This window comes from Scyliorhinus canicula, chromosome 10, assembly GCF_902713615.1.
Source record: "Scyliorhinus canicula chromosome 10, sScyCan1.1, whole genome shotgun sequence".
In the NCBI taxonomy this organism is placed as follows: domain Eukaryota; kingdom Metazoa; phylum Chordata; class Chondrichthyes; order Carcharhiniformes; family Scyliorhinidae; genus Scyliorhinus; species Scyliorhinus canicula.
In genome coordinates, this window is record NC_052155.1 from 61,641,292 (window position 1) to 61,663,129 (window position 21,838).

Genomic DNA, 21,838 nt, shown 5'->3' on the forward strand with positions numbered 1-21,838 from the left:
ATCCATCTTGGGGAGGGAGCATCTCCCTTATATGTTACCCCCCCCCCCCTCCCCATTCAGTTCTTTAAAATCGATAGCCTATTCAGTACCGCATGTTCCACCCCATGCCTTTTTGTTTATTGACTATCACCTACAAATGCACAGTGCAATTTAAAATTGCTGTTTGGTTTGGGAGGTATTGCCGAGGTGCACCAGGAGACATAACACTTTAAAAGTATGTGGAGGACTGGGAGTGTGGTACCTTCAGAACCTGGAGGCAGCAGTTAAAGTCAGTGTCAGTTCAGCTGGAGGGTTTGGCCCCTTGTGTTGTGAACAGTATTGTCTGGATAGATGGACCCGAGTTGGCAGCAACGGGTGTTATTTTCTTGTTGTTTTTGGAGCAGGTGGCAGAGCCCAGCAGGTGGGGAGTGAGCGCCTGGATCTGCGAGGGCAACGGCTTCCCCTGGCAGGCGGGGCGAGCGCCGCATCCTGTGTGCAGACACCCAGAGCCGGGCGCGGCGAACGGCAAAACCGCGCCAGCTTGCGGCCCTGCTGGCTGAAAGAATAACCCAGGACCAGCTTTCAGAGTCAATGCACCTTGGTGGAATTCTGCATCTGTCCCATGCAGCTGAGGTACTGTGCAAATGACCCGCGTCTCCTACATCGAGAGGGCATTGAGTACGATTTAGGGTCAGGTCAGGTTTCGTGTTGTAAAAGACCGTACGTTGTATTTATTGTGCATGCAAAAATCAGAACGGAACATGTAGCATTGGCGCAGCTGTGTTTCGTATGGTTTGGCTCGAGCTGAATGTTAGGGAGACAGAGGGAGGGGGAGAGGGGAAATAAACCGAAGAGGCTGGAAAGAAGCCAGCTAGAGAGGGTGGGGGTGGTTATGATGCAGATTTCAGTGTAGCTGGGTTCTGGAAGTCCCGTTTTTAAATAGCAGATCGCGATAAGACACAGGGAGAGAAGCCAGGAGCTCTCGGGGCTGGAGCAGATGGCAGCAGAGAAGGAAAGTGTTTGAAAGCCCGAATGCAGCAGCAGCCCTTCCCCACTGAGCTCTCGGCAGCCGGGCTTGTGGGGGGGAAAGCAGCACCAGAGATCAAGCTGCACGCACAGCTCGCAGAGAGAGCGAGAGAGACACTCTGCCAGCTTATTGTTAACATATACTTGACCTCCTGACCCCCTCAGCACACAGATGTCTGCTCTACCTCTTTCAACTCCCCCCTGGCTAAACCCCACCCACTCTGCACCTGGGCAGTGAGTAACCCGCTCCAGAGTCCAGGCTGCCTCTCAGACACACAGGAAGGACTCTCCTCATTTCAACTGGGAGCTGTTAAAACGAGACTATCTCTCCGGCCGTGCACATCCATGGAGGGCGGCCGTCTGCAGTCTGTCTTCTGACATCGTGAGGATCGTGATCCTGGGGGCCTGCAAATATCTGAAGGGAGAACTCGCTCGTGTTTTCTTGCCCTCTCCTTATCCCTGAAGTTTACATTGTCAGCCCTTCTTGTTGGGGAGATCAGAAGTTTGCAGCATTTTTTGCTTTGGCGCTGACGGATCTGCCTGGCTGCAGGGAGAAACTTGCATTCCTTCCTCTCAGTTTTTTTTCTGTGTGTGGCCGAGCTCTGGAACTTCTATAATTTAATAAATAGGCGAATGGTTGGAATCTCTGGATCTTATCAAAGTAAGTGTGATTCGCAGCATTTGCTCTGCTATTACTGATATCCCCTCCCCCTCCGTATTAATTTACAGCACTTCTATCTTTGCAGCAAGTTGTTCCTTAAGCGAGCTGCAATGGTAACGACGGTGTGGGTGTTGTTTTTGGAGATGTGACATTTGTTTTAATCAATTTCGTGAGCATATTTGCATGAATCTGAATTAAAGAATGCATTCGATGCTTGTAAGTTGACACCATTCATCCAGTTATTTGAAGAAAGAGGCAATAAGACACCAGATATTGATTGTGTAATTGTGAAATTGTATAGCAAACTATATTTAAGAAGCTTACACATCGTCTGGCGTCTAGTCAGACTGAGCAGGATTGTGCACTGTTAGATTAATTACCTCTAACAATCAGGGTCTTCACTTGACCTTCCTCCTTCTGTCAAATCAAAATGTCTCATTCATATTTGAATTTTCCAAAAATCAGAAGGTCCATTTGCTTGGAAGCATGACGGGATATGATGTTGGCATCCTCAATTAATTCGTCTGATCTTTGTAGTGATTCGATCTATTAACTACTATTTAACTTGCTCGCTGATGGGCTTTTGTTGGTCTATTTTTGGCACTTAATCCTGTTATCTAGGAAGCTCTACATCTGGCTTTGTTTTGAAATGGCTACACTTATGCGATATAGCAATAACAGAAAGGGCAATAGAGAAAATGGCTCAACCTGGAGAGTGAGTTGCAGGGCAGTCAGCTCTGACCACCCTTTCCTGTCAAATCCTGTTTTCCCCTTATACAAGAGATGTGTTCCAAATGCAGAGCATTCAATGCAAAGCCCGATTCATTAAGATTCTTAGTGACTGCATCACTTGTGAGCAGCTTAAACTGAAAGAAAGTTGGCATCTGCAGTTTTGCATTTGAAAACATTAGCTGTCACAATTGACAGTTTCATCTTTTTGATTCACTTTCATGATTTTCCCAATGCAGTTCATTAATGGAGATCTTTTGGTTGTTAAATAGAAGGTTAATATATTGTTTTGAGCTTCGGATTTCAATTGAAAAGCTTGGTCTTTGTTCTGTGGGAACTTGTCATGTGCTGTGATCAAGATGCCTTATCAGTTAAATAAAAGGTGACTTAGAACTTGTATGTTTGGGGAGGCTAGTTCTCTTGATCATGAGCAGGTGATACATGTGGATAAGTAATTGAGGTTTGGCAAAATTTGAACATTAGTTTGTATAAAAATCAGGGGCATATTTTCATTAATATATATTAGATATGTGTTACCAGAACATGACATTTAAATTTAGAGAATACTTATTTTGTAATTCTCGACTAGTTACAGATTCAATTTTTTTTGTTTAATTTGGCCTAATCAAAGCCTTGCGTAAATTAACACAATTTCACCTATTTTGTAAATAAGAATAATATAACAATTTTCATTGAGAGTTCTAGCATTGGAATTCTTTCCAAGTATATTTCTGGGGGTTTTGGACAGGAAGCCTGTTTCCCACCTGTTGTATCCTGAAACATTTCAATGAAGTTTGTTTCTGTTTTCCTGGATGGTGGGTCACAGCGATATAAAAATTAATAGTTTGGTCTTCCAGAAAAAATGTTATTTTAGTCTGTCGCATCCACAGTCATATCAATGAGGTTAAATGCTATTACCTGAAATATATATACATTTATATTATATTTAAAGAGCGTACACTATTTAAAAATAAAATTTGATTGTGGCCTTTATGCCAGAGGTGTGATTATTTCATCCTCTGGATGTGACAATTCCTACACTAATTTAATTACTCAACTGTTCAATTCAAGAAATTATTGCATATGGGACAAAAATCTTAACACATCAGCAGCAATCCTTTATTGTCTTTCTTTCATAAGTGTGAGATCTAATTGCAGGAAAATTTGCTTTAGTCTTATCATAAATTTATGAATTATATAACATTTTATAAAATGCTAAATATCAATAGTTGATCCACCAAAAACTGTTGCTTGAAGAAATGAATCAAAGAATTGATGTTCTTCCCCTGAGAGGGGGAAGCTAACATTTCTTGTGCATCCTGCATTGTATTTTGGATCCAATTGCATGGCTGTAGTTTGCTGGAACTCTAGTTGTGCCATATAACACTGAACAGAATATTGATGCATGTAAATACTGCATGTTATGAGCCAGTGCAGAGTACAATGATGTCATAGGGTCCAGAATTTACTATAGGAAGGAGAAGGAACAGCATCCCCTAGTGAAAATAAGTGTTGGAATTGGTGCTTTTTCAGAAAATAGCAATATAACATTGGCTCCAGGATTATACTTGTGAATATACTATTTGACATTTACCACTTTTTCAGAAAGATATATCTTCAAAACATTTTGCTGCCTCAGTCGCTATACAATATAGGTATCTATGGAGTAGATCCTGTATGCAACTATTTGAGTTCTGATCAGGAAATAAATTATAGGCACAGAAATTAACATTGATCGTTGGTTAAGCTTTAATAATGATGACATGCTATTGCAAATTTTATCCAATGTTCATATTTTTATACTTCATTAAATGAGGGTATATATGTTTTCTATGATTAAACCACACCAATGATTATTTTAATATTACTACATTATTTTAAATTTGATTTATATACCTTTTAACTGCATATTGGTTAGGTTTTGTGTTTGGTGGTAATATAATTAAGGAAACATCAGTTTAATTTGTTATGGTTTATTGTACATACTAAGTTTTGATAGGGTTATGTACATGGTCTTTAAACAGAACAAGTCACTTTGCCCAACTTCAGCAGCCATCTGCAAGTGTAGAGGGCTTGCACCTGTCAGTCCACACTAATTATAGATTAGGGTCAAAGAAATGAAATATGAGTATTTGCTGTCGATGATTACTCCAACACTTCTAGAAACTGAATATTTAGGATGGGCATATTTGTTTTCAGTAAAGCGCAATGTGGTCGTATGATAGCTACATTAATATTTTTGATGCTCATTCCATTTTGAGGTTAATGTTTTTGGCAATACAAGCAAAAGCTTCTTATAATAAAAGCTGCTACTGTAATCCTAAAATTCAAGGAAATAATTTGTCTGGGGAAAAGCTGTTCTCACAAGGTCAGTTTTTTCAGTTGAATATTATTTTAGTCTGTCATGTCCACAGTCATATCAATGAGGCTTCCGTGTTATTGGATTAGTTGAGGATTTGTGACAGACCTCTTTTATCTACCATATTCATAGCGGTGCCAAGCTTTTCATCAGCTCCTTTTTTATTACAGTTCTGCTTTTCCACTCACATTACGGCAATTTGCTCTCACAATTTGAGCAGCTTTCCACCAGGTGACAGGTGTCCTGCCCGGCTGCAGTTGGCCGGGAGTCCATTTTCTATAATCCTCAGTCCGTGTTTTCCCTTTGAGTTGCCAATTAACTTCTCACACACCCTCTGTTTATTTTCCTGGATCCATCTGGGCTGAGCTGATATTGTAATCACTCTAATGCACATTGCCTTCCCTTCACACACAATGTGCCATCATGACGAGCCTTTTATTTTAGATAAGCCGAGGAAGTGTGTTTAATGAATACAAACCCGTTGTGCTGGTGTGCACTCTGCCAGAAGGTAATCTCCATGAATAGGTGCTTTCAGTATTTGGAGGAGATGCATAAGTCGATAAGGCTGGGAGTGAAGATGTAACCTGTTATCTGCTGCTCCTCTTGCTGGCAGTGAATTTACATTTAAAGATTAACACTGAAGAAAAGCTGCCTTTTGACAAGGTTAGGTATCATTCCTGGTCTTGACAGTATCTGACATCGCCTAAACCATTTCTGCAGGTCTTCTAAAGGTGAGATTACCAGAGTCGTTATCTTTAATTGGGTTTAGCATTCCATCTCGACTGCTTTCTATAGTGTAGAACTAAGTACTGGGAGATGATAATGGAGAACAAAGGATTATTTATTGATGTGGTTTTATAACCATTAGAATACTAAAGAATATGGTCAGGGTAATGACTTGATTTGCTATTTCATTATGTGTAAATTGCCTGAAAATAGTCTTGCCTCTCACAGAAAACCAATAAAGCTCTTGAATGAAGAGGCAGAAAGCCTTTGTCTTTTATTTTTGATGGCATACATTTGATAGCACTCGCTCTGTTATATTGTCTGCGAGTGAAGCTGAAGAGACTGGTGTGGATTTGTTTAAATATAGGTAACAGTGCACTAACATCGTACAAAACATGTAAAAATATTTATATCTGGGTTTATTCCAATTCAAAAAATAGAATGGGGTAAAGATTAATTGGGATCTTTTATTTGCATGGAGTAAGTGTGTGTATTTTAGGAAAGAATTGTAACTTGTCAATACGTTGAGAAAATAGGAACCATTACTTCTGTGCATATTGACATTTTGTATTTGTGACTAGCTCGGTGTGTGGTGAGATATTTTAGGATCTCACTGGTTACAGTACACAAATATTGCTGTAACTGACCTTTTATGTCCTTAGAAAACCCATTTGATGTTTGCAGATTCTTCCTTGGGGGTTATTATTTAAACAAGGGTATTACATTACTCAAGATACAAATATACCACCTTGTAACAATTTAAAGCTTCTTTAATTGTTCCTTGTATTTTATTATGCAATAAAAGCCAAGATGGAAATTTAAAGCCAAATGCAATCCTGGACTGTCTGAATTATCTGGCGTGTAATTGTTGATATGTGGATGACTTAAGAATGTTTGAGACTGAGGTTTGTATGATTTTCATGAAATTGTTTAGCTTCTGTTTGATCAGCAGGTGCTGCTGAGATGAAAGCCATGTGCAAATTATTTCAAGGCTAAAAAGTGTCGATTGAAAATGAATGTGATAAAAGAAAGAGCAATCCGTTTTCTGTTTTCAATTTGTGCAAAGTTTGAAGAGCTATTCTGCTAAACTGACACATCTGTTCCATTTTGAATATTGCAGTGAATCCCCCTATAAATAAAGTGCTTTTTATTGGTTTAAATGGCTCAAGTTTTCAAAATTGCCAAAGTATACCCTTTGAGAATCTTGATGGTAACTTGTAACTTCATGGTATCTTTCTTGTACCATTATTGATAATCGTGGAAAGAATCTGAAGGCAATGGCAGCACATTTCTTTATATGCCACTGTCATTTGTTTGAAATGATGTATTTGACTGTGCCAATACTGAGGTTGCAAGTTGGCACCTGGATTATTTATTCATTTAGTTTCAGTTTTAAAGTGGCGTTCACACAAATGCTCCAGTTTTTAAAATGGATTCTGCTCTTGACGTACCTTATTGGAAGCATGTGAGCTGTGTGTGTCTTATAGCATTCACCTACTGTACCTTAACACAACTTTATTGAATTGTGTGACTTAACACAATTGGAGCTAAGAATAAAAGCAGCTGATTCTGAAATCTAATATCCCCAAGAAATATTATAAGTTTCCAATTATAGGTGCTCCTTTTCTCATCTGCAGTTTGGGAAAATAAAAGATTTTCTATCTTTTAAATAGCTTATACATTCTGTAATTTCACAAAAGTTTGCCAATTTTTTTCTGGTAGAAGCATTTTCACATTCACAAAGTTTGTACAGTTTTATTTAACGATATAAAAAGATTTTGTTTCAAAATTAAGTGAAAGATGTGAGATATTGAAAGGTGATGAAAAATATTAATGCAACCCACTATATGAAAAATCAATTTTGAAAAGTAAGTGCCCTCTAATATGGCAAACTCCACTGAGCTGGAGAGCACTTGCCTCAGTAATGCCTTGCTAGCTTGCTGCTCGAGTCCACTGATTGCATTAGTAATGCAATTTAAAATAATCAGCACAACAATGAACTGCACAGGTACAATTAAAATACTTGTAGGAATGTTATGAAAGAAGGAGGAAGGTTTGGTGGGATCCATCAGACCAAAGCAGGAGAAGAAAAATTACAATATTTTTGTGTTTAATTGGTATTGAGTTGCCCGAAGGCTTTTAAAAACTTGGTTTGCAACATTGCTTTCATGGTCAAATGCTCAGCAGATGAAATCAGAAAATCATGTTTGCAGCTGGGCAATTACAATGGTGCCCAAGATCTGTGACTATCGAGCATGAACGCAGATGCCTTCAAAGTTATATTTTCTTGCATGTGGAGGTTGTTGGCATGAAACAGATGCCTTCATTTTTTTTTGAGAAGTCAGCCTGTGGATATAATTGGTTCTCTCTTCCCATCCTCCAGGGAGAGTCTCTCACAGATGAAATCAGATGAGAAAAATTTTGCACAAAGCAAACGTATTCATGGTTTAAGCACCGTATGCTGCAGACACAGTCAATGACTAGATTCTTCATATTAATGGAATAAGAAATAACAATGTGTGTACAATTTTTGTCAATTTTATTCCTGTAATAAAATCAATTTGGTGTTAGTGCAGCCAATATGTATATGTATCAGAGCTAAATTGTGAGTATATATAATAGTGCAGACGGTTTTAAAGCTCTTGTCTGGCAAAGCAAAGCTTTTCCAAAATGAGTACATTTTAGCATATGGTTGGAATCAATCAAAAAAAAATCTTGTGTATGCAACTGATTACATTACCATCTGTCATAAAAAGTCCTCAGTTGGCATCTTTTTTTTACATAATGTCAGAACTACAAGAACCATTTTATAAAAAAAAGATAGGCTGTTTCTTTATAGTAAGAAAAACTTGGGTTTCAATCTAGATAAACATATGGAGCCAAATTTTCCCGCAGACTTCCCTGACTTTGGGATATAATGGGAATGTTGACAGCGAGGCTGGTGTCACAGTCATCAAGGAGCTAGACTGCTAATTGGCTGATTCCAAATTTGCCTTCCTATTAAGGTCTACAAGCAGGCAGCAATCAGAAAGCTAGTAGCTCTAGAGCTACACAGCCCGACTCATAGGTGTTGGGCGCTGCTTATGCAGGCTGGAGAATGCGAGATCACTGGCCTGCCACAAGTAATTAAAAATAAAATATCTAGCATGTAGATCTATAGGTGAATTGGAGCAGGGGAAAAAACTCCATGCTAGATCGGTCTTGGCTGCGATTGCAAATGCACCTCTTTGTGGCATGGAGCCTCTGTTTGATGGCCTCTGGGTATCGTGGGGCCAGTGGGTGGGGTCGGGGGGGGGGGGGGGGGGGGGGCTGATGTTGCTGCTGGTAAAATGGTCAAGAGGCTGTACAATTTCCCCAAATTGAGGCTTTTACGTTTGTAAATTGTCTACCTGCCTCATGGAATGGACAGCCGGCCCGCTTCCCAGCCTGCCCCTTTGTAATAGCTGGAATAGATCAGGGCGCTGTCTTCCGCAATACCCTGCTGTTTTCCTTCCTCCCACCTCCAAGCCTGGCACCATGTTGCCACCAAAATTCAGCTCTTGGCTTTCATTCTATCAGAAGAGTTGGTAAGAAAAATGGTGATTCCGTTGTATGGCAGAATGATAACATTTCAATATGTGCATTTTCTGACTAATATCTGGTTCATGTTATGGCCTACTGTACTTATCTTTTAAAGTTTCAAAAATGTTTTTCAAGTAAAAAAACCTGGGGGTGAAATTTCACAAGTTGCTAAATTTAGTTTTGCGCCTACATTGAGGTTTTTGGCAAAATTATTGATAGGAGGGATTCATTCCTTTAGCTATTTATTAGAATTTGACAATTCCACAAATAATTTCAGTTACAGTTAAATTGTGAAATTGTTGCTACTTGAAGCAATTTAGCAATCTGTTTTGATTTCTTGTGCTCTGGAATTTGCCACATTTGCATTGTGGGTGGATATTGGAGAGCTGGCAACGGCACTGCAACAGTTGTGCATTACACTGCTCCGAATTTGTCATTATAAACTGGTAATTTATAGTGTCTTGGATATTTCCTGATGTTTGCCATGAGAGGTGCTATGCCTTTTACAATATGTAAAACTATCTCTCAAGGTGGTATTTTATTTGTCCCAGATATTAAACTCATGGAACTGGCATAAAAGACTCATTCAACATGTTGCTCCTGTTTTGATGCAACTGTGTTGCAGTTATTTATTCTGATTCCTTTTTGCTGCTCTGTCGCCATTATGTATTCTCATTCAAGTGTATTTCTAAAACCATTTGACATAGAATCTGCCTCACTAGTCACTTGCAGTTGAATAAACCTCGAATGGGAAAATATCATCCCACATTCTTCTTTGCTCTACTTATGACAATGTTCATCTATGCCCGCTTGTTCAAGGAAGAACAATCTAATGCTTTTTATAGCACCTTTCATGTTCTCAGACCAAAGTGTTTCAAATCAGTGCAATCATTATTATGTACTCACACACAAGCCAATTTGCACACAGCAAACTCTCACTGACAGAAAATTAAATTATGATAAGATGATCTGTTTTTGGCTGCGAAAGGAAATGTTGGCCAGAACATTAGGATTATTTCTTCATGGGATCTTCGTCACATAGTACATGGACTCATTTCTGCCCACATAATAGGCAGATTTGACTTGGCTTTAAGGTCTCACCTGCAACACAGCACCTTTGGTAATGCAGCACATCTGAAGTATTGAACTGAAGCGTGAACCTGGATTATCATGGGGCTTGAATCCACAAATGCCTGATTTAGAGACAAGGCTCTATGAACTAACACAAGCTGACATCCAACAATTTGCCACCCAGTGGAAACAATCTTTCAATGTTTACCCTCATGATTTTCTAACCAGTGGGAATGATTTTTCATTGTTTACTCTCTTGAAATCCTTCATAACTCTTTCGGAGTTGCCGTCTTTCCATTGTTACGTTACCGCAGAAATGGAGCAAAGAAGACTCAGCTATTATAATGGTGTGAATAGTCAGTATAACCTAGTCTGTTCTTTAATGTTTTTGGAAAGCTCAAGCTTTTTTTGATTCGTTTATGTGGAGGTTGTTCAGTTAGCTACCACATACAGGTAATTTTCATATTTTGGATGAGGCATTTTGTTAGCCCTTTCGGGTGGATGCAAAACAGTGCAAAGCATTATATAAAAAGAGAGCTATCTCTCGTGTCCTGGCCCATACTTATCCCTCAATCAACATCAGAAAAACAGATTATCTACTCATTACCATAGTGCTATTTGTGCAAGCTTGCTGTATGCAAATTGACTGGTAAATTTCTACATTACAACAGGGATTACACTTCAAGAAGTACCGCATTGGCTTTAATGTGCTTAAAATGTGCTGTGGTCATTAAAGGTGCTATATAAATGCAATTTTGTATACTTTTGCAGTTTGCACCCATTATTTTTTATCAATGCAGATGCTATTGTTGATCGTTTGTCTCCTAGCTTCTAGGTGTTGTAAGCATTATTCTTGAATTGTTCTGTTGTAAGCATAACTTTCAGATTTTGGTTTATACATCTGTGTTCACTATTCTTGAATGCATAACTGGACGAGTCCTTAGGACTGATCTTGGAGATATTTTCACAATTTGTAGTAGACAGTGTGGCAAAAAAGGAGTGTTTTGTTGGGGCCAAAAAACTTATTATAAGATAAAGGAAGATCATGCTTTTGTAGTCCATTATGTTGAAAGATAAAAATGTATGGTGTATTTCAATGAACAATATTGATTTGAATGCAGTTTAGTTGTGCTGCAGTAATCAAATAATATTCTGAGAGGTTAAACTATTTTTGTATTTTGGGCAACTACTCTCAATATTCTAACTATGGGTGGAATTTTACAGTTCCCATTCACAGCAGGTTTAATGGTGGGTGGGCAAGGACCAATGTGGTAGGAGCTGAAAATTTAGTATCTCTCTGGCATGAAATGACGGTGTTCCCGTCTATAATGGTGGGTTGTCAATCCCACCAGAGGCTCGCGAAAACCTGTTTTGCATCCTGTTAATGAAATGCAAATGAAGATCCAACTGGAATTGACTTCCTGCCCAATTATCTGCATGACCAGAGGGTTTCCACACTCGCCCAGAACATGTCTGCTATACAAATGTCGGCACTTACCTGAAGAAGGCCTGGGGCAGCTCGCGGAGATTGGCGGGAGGCCTCGAGTGAATGGTGACTCTGGAAGACCACATGCAGCAGTGTGTGGTTGGAGCTGCAGAGCCTTCCAGGTGGTGGACCTTCTTGAAAACTTCAGCGAAACCAAATTGGCCCAGCCTTGCATTGGATAGCCAATGAAGGTTGGCTTCAAAATAGTGGTTTCTTTCAGGAGGTAGATCTTCAAGCTGCAGATTGAAGACTGAAGGAGGTACTATTGAGCGATGATCTGTGCTGGGGGGATGGGAATTAGACAGTGAGTAGAGAAATGAAGAGGTGGGGTGGGTGCAGAGGCCTAGAGCGGGGCACAGGAGTGCAGGCGGCGAGGGAGTGGGGGCAGTTGCAAGCGTGAATGGGCATGGGCATGGGGATTTGCATGGGTAGGAATGGGCTTGGGCAGGAGTGAGGGAAAAGGGGCTCTAAGGGTGTGATCTGTAGTGTCAATTGAGGAGTCCTGGGAGCATATTCGGGGAATTGAAGGCAGGAAAGAAATGTGAGGGTTAAAGGCAGCAGAGAGAGTCTTTAGGGTGGGAAGGTGAGAGTTCGACAATGGTGGATAAAGCAGCGCTGGGGGTAGTTGGAGGAGATACGGAAGGAGGGGCAGATTCTGGGGCTCAACAGAATGACAGGATGGGAGATATACTGTCACAAGGATAGGCTCCTCACAATGTCAGGACTTTTGGTGTGCACCTGCACAGGACGGAGTCTGGCGAGGGGAGGGTTGAAGGGTAACCGGAGGGAGGTGAAATGTTGAATCTGGGAGGTTACTTGGGGTTGTAGCACATATGCACAGGTTTAAGGACTAGATCACAAATAAACTACATCAGATCTCATTTAAGTGCAAGTGTACTATATTTATAAAAGTGACCTAAGATTAACTATCAATGAAACCGTGCAACCACATATGAAATCAAAACTTCTTAATCTTGTTTCCCTACCACTTCTTCCAGTTGCTCACTCGACATCCACAGAAGGGGTGGAGGCAACCTGCTGACCAATTTTCCCTGTTGTGTTGGATCACCTTGGCAGGTGTCATTTGGGGAACAGAGATGTGGAGGGCCTTGGCTTACTTTAGCTGTCCTGCTGTGTGGCAGCTACTCCTTCTGTGGTCACAGAGGATAAAGCTGAAGGGATCACAGGCAAGGAGAATTTGGAAGGGCTGAACATCCTTCCAGAGTCTAGGGATGTTCAATAGCTGCTCCTTGTCCATTTGGGTACCCGAGGGCCCTGCCTTACTCCTGGAGGGAGGTTGAAGATCCCGTTCCCCTTTCACGTAGCCACTGCAAAAACTCACCCATGGATACAGTGATGGAATGCAGATCTGTGTGCACCTTTGTCAGAAACTGGGCTCTCTGCTGGACCAGATTCTCCGTGGCACTTGTTGCCATACCCATGGAGACCTCTATGTGCACATGTTGGCACCACTTCATTAGACACCAGGCGGATTGACTCCTCTGCCTCATGTGCCACTCTGTTGCGTGACCCTGACACCTCTCTGGTGTTTCCTCACCTCTCCTCTCCAATGTCCTCAGTCTTCTGTGGACTGCATGAAATTCTGGACAAGATCTCTTGTTCCCTTGCCCTCTTCCTGCTGGCAACAGTAAGTTAAAGAGGAGAGAGTGGGTAACTGCATAAGCTGCCTCTAACGTGGAGGAACTCATCACCCTCCGGTTTCTATGTAACATGCATGGATCCTTAATGGATGGAGGTTGCCTGCCAACCTCTCCATCACAACGGGCTTGATCTGGTTTCTCCCCAGCCAGCTGGGCTGCCTGCTCCTTGAATTCAGACAACTTCTTGAAGTCAGGCTGGCCCCCTCCTGTCTTCTCTTGCTTTCTCTCTCTCTCTCTCTCTCTCTCCTGTTGTGCCGTAATGTTTCCTGTGCAAAGAGAGAAGATGGAGTTGAGAGCAATTGGGTTTCCTGCATCTTTCTCATGCGTCCAGTCTGACAAATAAACTACTGGACTGTGTGACATATGATTGATACACTGCACGCTGTACAGAAAGGTTCTGGGTAGCACATCCCAGAGTGGTGAACCCTCACAGATAGAAGGATAAAACTCACAGATGCATTTCATTAGTGGTGCTTGCTTAACACCTAACCCCCTTTCTGCCTGATGCCCCGTGTTCCAGGCTGATTTGAGCTCTCCGTGTGGAAGGGTCAGGAAGCCGCAGCCGCCTTCCACCTGCAGACTCGAAGAACTGCCTAGGGACTCTGAGGCATCACCGTATAATGTTGAGTAGCACTTCTGTGCATGGGCCCCTTTGCCACTGAGGCCCATGTGCCCTCGATTGTTCAGTGAGGTGAGTGTGAACAATTGAAGGTTCACTTACCCTGGCGGAGCAGATTGAGTAATTAATCCATTTCCTACACTGCAGTGAAGTCCTCTGGTGGAGGCCCTGGGCACTGACCTCCTTGGAGACTTCAGTCCATGTTGGATTGGTATGGCAACTCAGCCTCCTCCTAACCTCTGGGTAGGTGATGGTCCTCCTGGGCTTCACTGCGTTGAGAATGATCTCCAGAAACATGTAATGCAATGTGGAAGCCAGAGTTCCTGGTGGTCACAGGCCATCTCCTCCTTCAGCGGCGGGTAAGACTGATGTCCGGGAGCCATTGAAATTTTCAGACTGGATATGATGGTAGGGCACACCCTCTCTCAATTGCCCCTCCGCGATAAACATCAAGAAGCTCCTGACTACATAATTAATGAGACCAGCATTTCACAATTTGGCGTGAATTCCAAACCAGCCTTCGCAGTGAGGAACACTCCAGGTTCCCGCCTCCACCGCGGGACTTGGGGCAGAATCTTCCATTCTGGGATTATATCCCTGTGTCCGCTATTTTTCTTCCCTCTGGGAAGTAGTGTGAGATGGCTTTCTACATTAAAGATGCTATATAAATGCAAGTTGTTGTGATAGAACAAGGTGTGAGTGCATGTGTTTACATGAGGACATGAATGTAAATGGTCATTCAAGTTTCATCATTGCTAAAAGTTTAGATGGAGAAATACGTTACCTGGAAGACCAAAACTGTTCAAAGTTGGAAACTGGACACTTGTGCTTGTGTCACAGACACTTGCTTCATAGACCCAAACTTTTGAGTATTGCGCATGATCTTGAGTTCAGTCTGGAAACGTTTCTTTTTCACTATAAAGTTATTTGCGGAATTTGTATTGATCAAATGTAAAGCTGTGATAAATGCTGCTTTGATTGGCAAAATAAGTGAAAGCTAAATAAGTGCATATTTCCATCTGCAAAATCAGAGAATCATCCTAATTACGAGAGGGAGAGTATAGTTTATTATCTCATTGTGATCTAAGCCTGTTTTTGTCAAGTTAAAGGTTGATATCCAGGCTAGAGGCCAAAGTCATCTGTAGCCAGAAAAAGCCAGAGGAAATTAGCTGAGGACTGGCAGAAAGCAGCCTGGTCTAATCAGCGAAACAATTGGAATTCGTCAAGTAGAATAGGAAGGCTGGTGAAATGGAGAAAGGAACTTTCATTTGAATAGAGTTACGGGGAGATGGCCAAAAATGTGACTTTGTGTCTTCAGCTGCTATTTCTGACTCAGGGCATTGTCTCCCAAGAGTTCTTATCTTAAATTTCTGGATATGAACTTCTTCCTAAAATGAACAAAACAAAGAGCAGCAAAATAGAAGCAGATGCTGCTGTGAATAAAATATATGTTTCTTCTGCAGTTAATGTTTTTTAACAGTGCATAATCTGGATACATACTTTTATTGTGCAGTGAATAACTTTTAAAAGTTGTTATTTGCCAGTTTCAAATTTTCTCCTATTCACACAAGCTGTTTATTTTTCCTGACGCTTTGTTTGACTGAAAATAAAGGTGGTTCTGGCAGAAAAATCATCAAAATGTAGGATTATCACTCAAAGAACAAAGGCAATTTGGAGGCACTGTTTCACACTATTAGATCAGAATTGAGGCACGAACTGCAGCATCATGTGAAAGGAAATTGGGTAAGTATCTAGGCGGGGTGGGTGGTGTGATACAGGATATAGACAGGTAAAAGCAGCTGGCACCAACAAAGGTCCAATGGGCCAAATGGCCTCCGATGTTATAATTACTGTTACCTACTTCTAGTAGCAATCATTGGTTGCCTCTACTGAAATGTATTTTTGAAATATGCTGATGTATCTTGTGGATGTTGCTATATATTGTCTGGTCTAATCGACCAGAAACTAACTTGGTAAACAATTTAGCCCACCAGCTCGATGAGCATCCCCAGACAAACCGTCAAACAGTTTTGTGGTAATTGGAAGTTCAATGAACAAAGCTTTAAATAAACATTAAACCGATGTGTATTTGAGTGATCTCTAGACCCAGAATTTGAGCTGTTGACAATTCAGCAGAGTGGAACATCAATCATGAGAAATATTGGCTAGGTTTTGTCCTGTCCGCACAAATACAGGACCAATCCAGTCTTCCCCAATAACACTCCTGCAGTCTACTCTCAGTCATCAGCAATGTGATGGAAAGTGTCGTCAACATCCCAATAAAGTACTGTAGCAATAACCATCGATGCTCAGTTTGGCTTTTGCCAGGGCCTTTCAGCTCCAGTCCTCATTCCATCCTTGGTCTAAACATGGTCAAAGGAGCACAATTCCAGACGTGAGGTTTAAAGTAAAAGTAACTGATCTTCCTATCAAGGCAACATTTAACTGAGTGCAGCATCAAGAAGCCCTAGTAAAATTAAAGTTAATGAAACTGGGGAGGGAGGTGGGTGGCGGTGCAAATGTTATTCTCCACTAGCACAAAGAAAAATGATTGTGCTCATTGGAGGCCAATCATTTCAGCCCAGGACTGTAGCAATGTAGGAGTACCTTAGTCCGGCCATCTCCAACTGGTTCAAATGACCTTCCTTCCATCATAAGGTCGAAAGTTGGGGATGGTTGTTCAGAGGTTGATTCCATTTGTAAATCTTCAGATAATGGACCTCTGCCACTCCGGTTGAAAGTGGGAAGTGTGTAAAATGCAGCATATCACTTGCCTGTCGCCACCCTGCCCATCCTGATATGCCTCCCATTTTATGGGTGAGGAGTTTCAATAGAGCCGTCAGGCACTTATCCTTGGGCCTGTTGAGACCCTCGAGTGGCCAATTAATTACTATTATAATGCCTCATCCTACCCCTGCCACTATTTTACCAGCGACAGTGGGAAGCCCAGGCCAAGCAGGTAGCTGGGCGTGATTTACTGGGCGGGTTAATGTTGAGCAAGGTGGAGGCAGACCACCTTTGACGGGGGTGGTTAGGGGGGGGGGGGGGAGGGTGTTGTTCCCTGTGTCCATCTTAGGCACCCCCCTTACCTAGGTTATAAACTCCTTTAACCCTTTCTCAGCTGCTCCCCAGCATGAAAACGAGTCCCTCATCTCCCTCGTCTTCCTTGCTGGGGCTGCCAATATCCCAGACTTATCTTCAGCTTGGCTTCCGTAACCTCCTCTTCTTTGGGTTCTGACTGTAGTCACAGTTGTGGCCAGGACTCGAATCAGGTGTTGCTGGTACAGCAGAGAAGCTGACCAGTTTCGAAGGCAGGGCCTCCTATTTGATCTGAGCTAATTGTTGCTCTGCTTAGCATAAAATGGCTGCCGGGATTCCGGCTTTTTCGTGGGCAAGCTTTTGGCTGACTTTTTGTCAGTGGGATTGTGGTGGGGACGTGGTGCCCCATAAACACCAACACAATGAAGGCCACCCTGTGCAGCAAGACCTTGACAGTATTCGGAATTGAGCTTGGAAATGACAAATAACGTTCACGCTATGCCAGATGGCGACAATCTCCAACAAGGGGGAATCTAGCTAGCTCCCTTTGATGTATAACACCATTGCCATTGCTGAATCCCCAGTATATAATCCTGGTGGTTCCATTGATCAGAAACTGAACTCAGCCATGGGGATTGGGCCTAGGTCGGGTGCTCTTCCGAAGAGTCGGAGCAGACTCCATTGCCCGAACGGTCTCTTTCTGCAGTGTAGAGATTCCATGATTCTATTTTATAAATATGGTGACCAGAAGAACAGGTCAGAGGTTGGGAATTCTGTGGTAAGGAACTCACCTCCCAACTCCTGTCATCAGCTACAAGGCCCAAGTTTGGAGTGTGCCGGAACATTCTCCAGTTTGCTGGTGAGTACAACTCACTGCTCAACACACTCAAGAAGCTCAACAGTGTCAAGAGCAAAGCAAACTGCTTGATTGGCATCCACCCACCACTTTTACCCTCGCTACTACTGGTGCACAATGGCCACAGTGTGTACTATTCACAAGACGCAACAAAGCAACTCACCAAACCTGGTTCAATAGCATCTTTTAAACCTGTGACTTCTACTAGCAGAACAAGGGCAGTAGGCTCATGAGAACACCGCCATCTGCAATTTGCCATCCAAGTCACACACCAACACAACAGTTCTGTCTCTGTTGCTCGGTCAAAGTCATTGAACTCCCTCCCTAACAGCAATGTCGGTGGAGCTGCATCATAAAGACCATAGCAGTCCAAGAGGACACGCCGCCATCTTTTCGAGGGCAATTGGAGATGGACAGCAAATGCTGGTGTTGCCAGTGATTTCCATATCCCATGTGAACAAATAGATAAAAACTCCTCCCCATGGTCATTCATTAATGCAGACAGTGCCCCAAATTATTAACATACAATAAAGATCATAATCAGGGTGGCCCCTGCCTGTAACAAACTAAGGTGAGATTGATTAATTATCTGTAGTACAGTTATGAGACGTTTGTAAAAGTATCGGTGGAATTTATTGCAAATCTGAGCTAGATCTATAGTTCTTACAGAACACAATGGCGGAAGTACTTTGTGTCACCCATGAACTTCAGCAAATCTCGAAAGCCCCTTCCACCGTCTACTTACTAGAACTTCCTGGCTTTTTGCACATAGCAGAATCCTGATGGTTACAAGCCCTCGGATTCAAGCTCCTAATGAACCATGTGCACTCCCTCTGCCTCTCAACCCTTGGGATTTTTGGGCCATGTTCTTCAATGCATCCATTAATATAATTATCAGCAAAACAAATTAGAATTTTTCCAATGTTAATTGGCTGGTGCTGCTAATTTTAACATTAATTTGGAATGGGGGAAAAAGTGAAAGTGGAGCGTCTGAACGTACAGAACACAAACTAGATTTACATTGTTTTAGAATCAGTCTTAACTGTGACATTGCGTATAGTTTTCAACATTGAAATATTTGAAGGGAAGGAAGATTTGACCATATCAGAAATTATTATAAGTGGGCTTTGCTACATAATCTGTCAAACCTATTTTAATCTGTGATCGGGGAGGCGATGAAGAGAAAAATCAATACTATACATTCCATTGCTTTGGGGTTACTCATTTGTACTATTTTTATTCAGTGGCCTTTAGTAAATTTGCACAAGCTGTTCTACAGCCCAGAGGAACTGCAGTATTGGAAGCTCCTTTGAATTTTTAACCCTGTGTTAGATACTATTTATTTTAACCATACCCACACAGATTGATTGAGCGGACTTTACTGTGAGACTAATTGTATGTTGAAGAAAATGTTTTGAAGAGGGATATCTGCTTCGTCATGAGCAGACATTGTTGGCATTCAGGATATTAAAATATATATATTTCTGGTATTAGTTCAGTCTTCAGAGAAGAAACAACAAGAATGTTTATATAGACACAGTGAAAGGATAATAGAAGGGTCACAGCACAGAAAGAGGCCATTCAGCCTGTCACTCCCCCACCTTTCCCCCGTAACCCTACAAATTAAGTCATACCATTGAAAATGGGTTGGAATTTTACAGCTCCCGTTGCCGCCCCATAGCGACTTTTCTCATGGGGCTGGCAGCTTGGCATTGGCTGCTGGAGGGATCTTCCAGTCCCGTCGAAATCCACGGCAATTTGCATGGCTTGCCTGTCATGCCGCCAGGAAGCCTGTGGTCATCTCCGGCGGGACTAGACGAACCTGCCTGCAGGAAGGGCCATAAAATCCTGCCCCAGGTCTTTTTGATTTTCAAAACTCTATAAAAAAGGAAACTTAAGTGCTTTAATCCTATAACTTGATGCTTCTATTTTCATATGTTCTTTAAAAATTGGGGTCTAACTTTTGTTCTTTAATTAACACCCTCAACAAATCAATTCTACTTTACTCTTTTGTTCTATCCATAGCACCCCTGTCCTCACCCCATTCCCCAATTCCCTTCCTCTCTTTGCCACAGAAAAAAAGTCAGAATGCTTAAATTAGCAAATACTGGGGAGAGGTGTTGGGCACTGCCCCTAATCTCCTCATAAGGCAATCTTCCAAGCCTTTTGCCATGCCCATTTTAATTGTTGATAGACAAGTTTACAGTACCCAGTGGTGGGCATGATTTAACGCGCAAAAACAGAGTCCTGTTTTGGACGCATACAGTGGAGTATTTCTCGGAACCTACAGCACTGAGAATGAACCCCTATCATTTTTTTCTGGCCTCGATCAGGAATGCCTCGCTGAGGCCGCACTTACCTCACTTCCACCACTGACGAGCTGAGCTGAGTATGTCAGTGTAGGAAGAGATCGGGGCACCATTTTAAAATGCCACCCTGATCTCTCGGTCCTCCTCGGGCACCCCACTGCATGGGGTGGCCTCTGAACATTCCTACTGCCACAAAATATCTGTTAGGGGATCCTCGAGTCACCCTCACTCCACCTCTTAAGGGCAGAGCACCCCCGGCCAATCCCTGGCACTGGCAATCTGCCATCTAGGCACTGGCACTGCCAGCCTGGCACCCATGCATGCCAGGGTGGTGCTGCCAGGGTGCCCAGGTGGCTCTGCCAATGCACCAGACTGACAGTGCCACAATGTCTGGGTGGCAGTGGGAGTGTCAGGATACCATCCAGCCCAGAGCTCAACCACTTGGGGGCCTCTGATGGCCTGGGAGACATCCCCCAGAAGCCTCCAGATGCCGCTACATCGAGTCGACGTTTGGATGGACCACTGCTAAATGGCACCATGGTGAGGTCTCCCAGGAGCAGGAGCACTTGAATATGAAAATCTGGATCCGACCCTTGCGAGGCACTCAGAGTGTCAGAATGGCCTTGTCGCGTCACTGAGTCGGATGTGATGAGGCCGTTCGATCTTGCCCGGTATTAATGTTTTATTGTGGGTCATAGCATAGCGGGAGGCCCTTTTAAATTTGAGGGGCATGATATTTACATAAGAATAGTGGTTGGCATTCTCCGATTGTTGGGATTCACTTTTCCCGCTGGCATCACACCCCCACCAGCGGGTTTCACGGTGGCGTGGGGCAGTTTTAATGGGAAATTCCATTGACAAGCGGCGGTAAGATAAAGCATGTGGTTGGGGGGCCGGAGAATCCCACCCAGGACTAAAATCCAGCAAACTGAAAAACAATTTTTTTTTCAGCTGCTCTGCATTCATTTTGGATTGGATTTGGATTGGATTTGTTTATTGTCACGTGTACCGAGGTACAGTGAGGTACCGAGGTACATTTTTATTACTATATTAAAATAACTTATTGGCATGTTAAGCTAGGTACTGCACGGGCACAGTGGCACACCATGGTTATCCGCTTTGCACACCTGTCTTTTCCTGTGCTCTGAGTAGTCCAATTAACCTTTGACATGACACAACCTGGTCCAAATTGCCCGGCCCAAAAACCGTCAAGTTCCGATATCCGACATGGGCTCGGTTCTGAGGTTGGCAGTTTTGATAACACCATACCTGTATTGTAGAAGGCAAATCATTTCAATTTGAAAAATGTATCATGACTCTATGCTTCAATAAATAGCATGCATTCAAGCTTTCTTAGTAAATGCTGGGAAAATAGTAAAGGCTGGGAAAACTTTTGAAATCTTCCCACATGAATCTGATTTATGACTGTTTTGAACCAAAGAATATTCTCTTAAAGCAGGAAGTTTTCCCAACCTGATGGCTAGAAGACACTCCAATATGTCTCTATTGTGTTTGCTTTCTGAAATTTCCAAATAGATGTTGTCCAAGGATGGGTTTTATCTTTTGCTTGTCGACTGTTGTTAACATTTTCAGCCTAAAACATAAGATTTTTAAAAAATTACAAATACACAGCAGACAACTACATTTCTGGTTTATACAAAGTTATAATGTATGGGTGGTTTAGAGAAAAAACATATTTTCTTTTGTTGATGCTCCAGCAAGTTCTAGCGGAAGCAGATCAGAGTTTCTGTGGAGC

At 42.1% G+C, this 21,838-nt stretch overlaps 1 protein-coding gene across 6 annotated transcripts in view; it reads left to right on the forward strand.

Annotated features, from left to right (window-relative positions):
- The first annotated feature begins 251 nt into the window (after nt 1-251).
- runx1t1 (RUNX1 partner transcriptional co-repressor 1) overlaps nt 252-21,838 on the forward strand; it is a 111,110-nt gene continuing 89,523 nt past the window's right edge. For 2 of the 6 annotated variants that reach the window (XM_038809064.1, XM_038809056.1), the window contains exon 1: nt 860-1,666. In XM_038809064.1, coding sequence (XP_038664992.1) covers nt 1,639-1,666 — 28 coding nt within the window. In that variant the 5' untranslated portion in view covers nt 860-1,638. The other 4 variants (XM_038809059.1, XM_038809055.1, XM_038809061.1 and 1 more) reach the window with 4 other exon arrangements.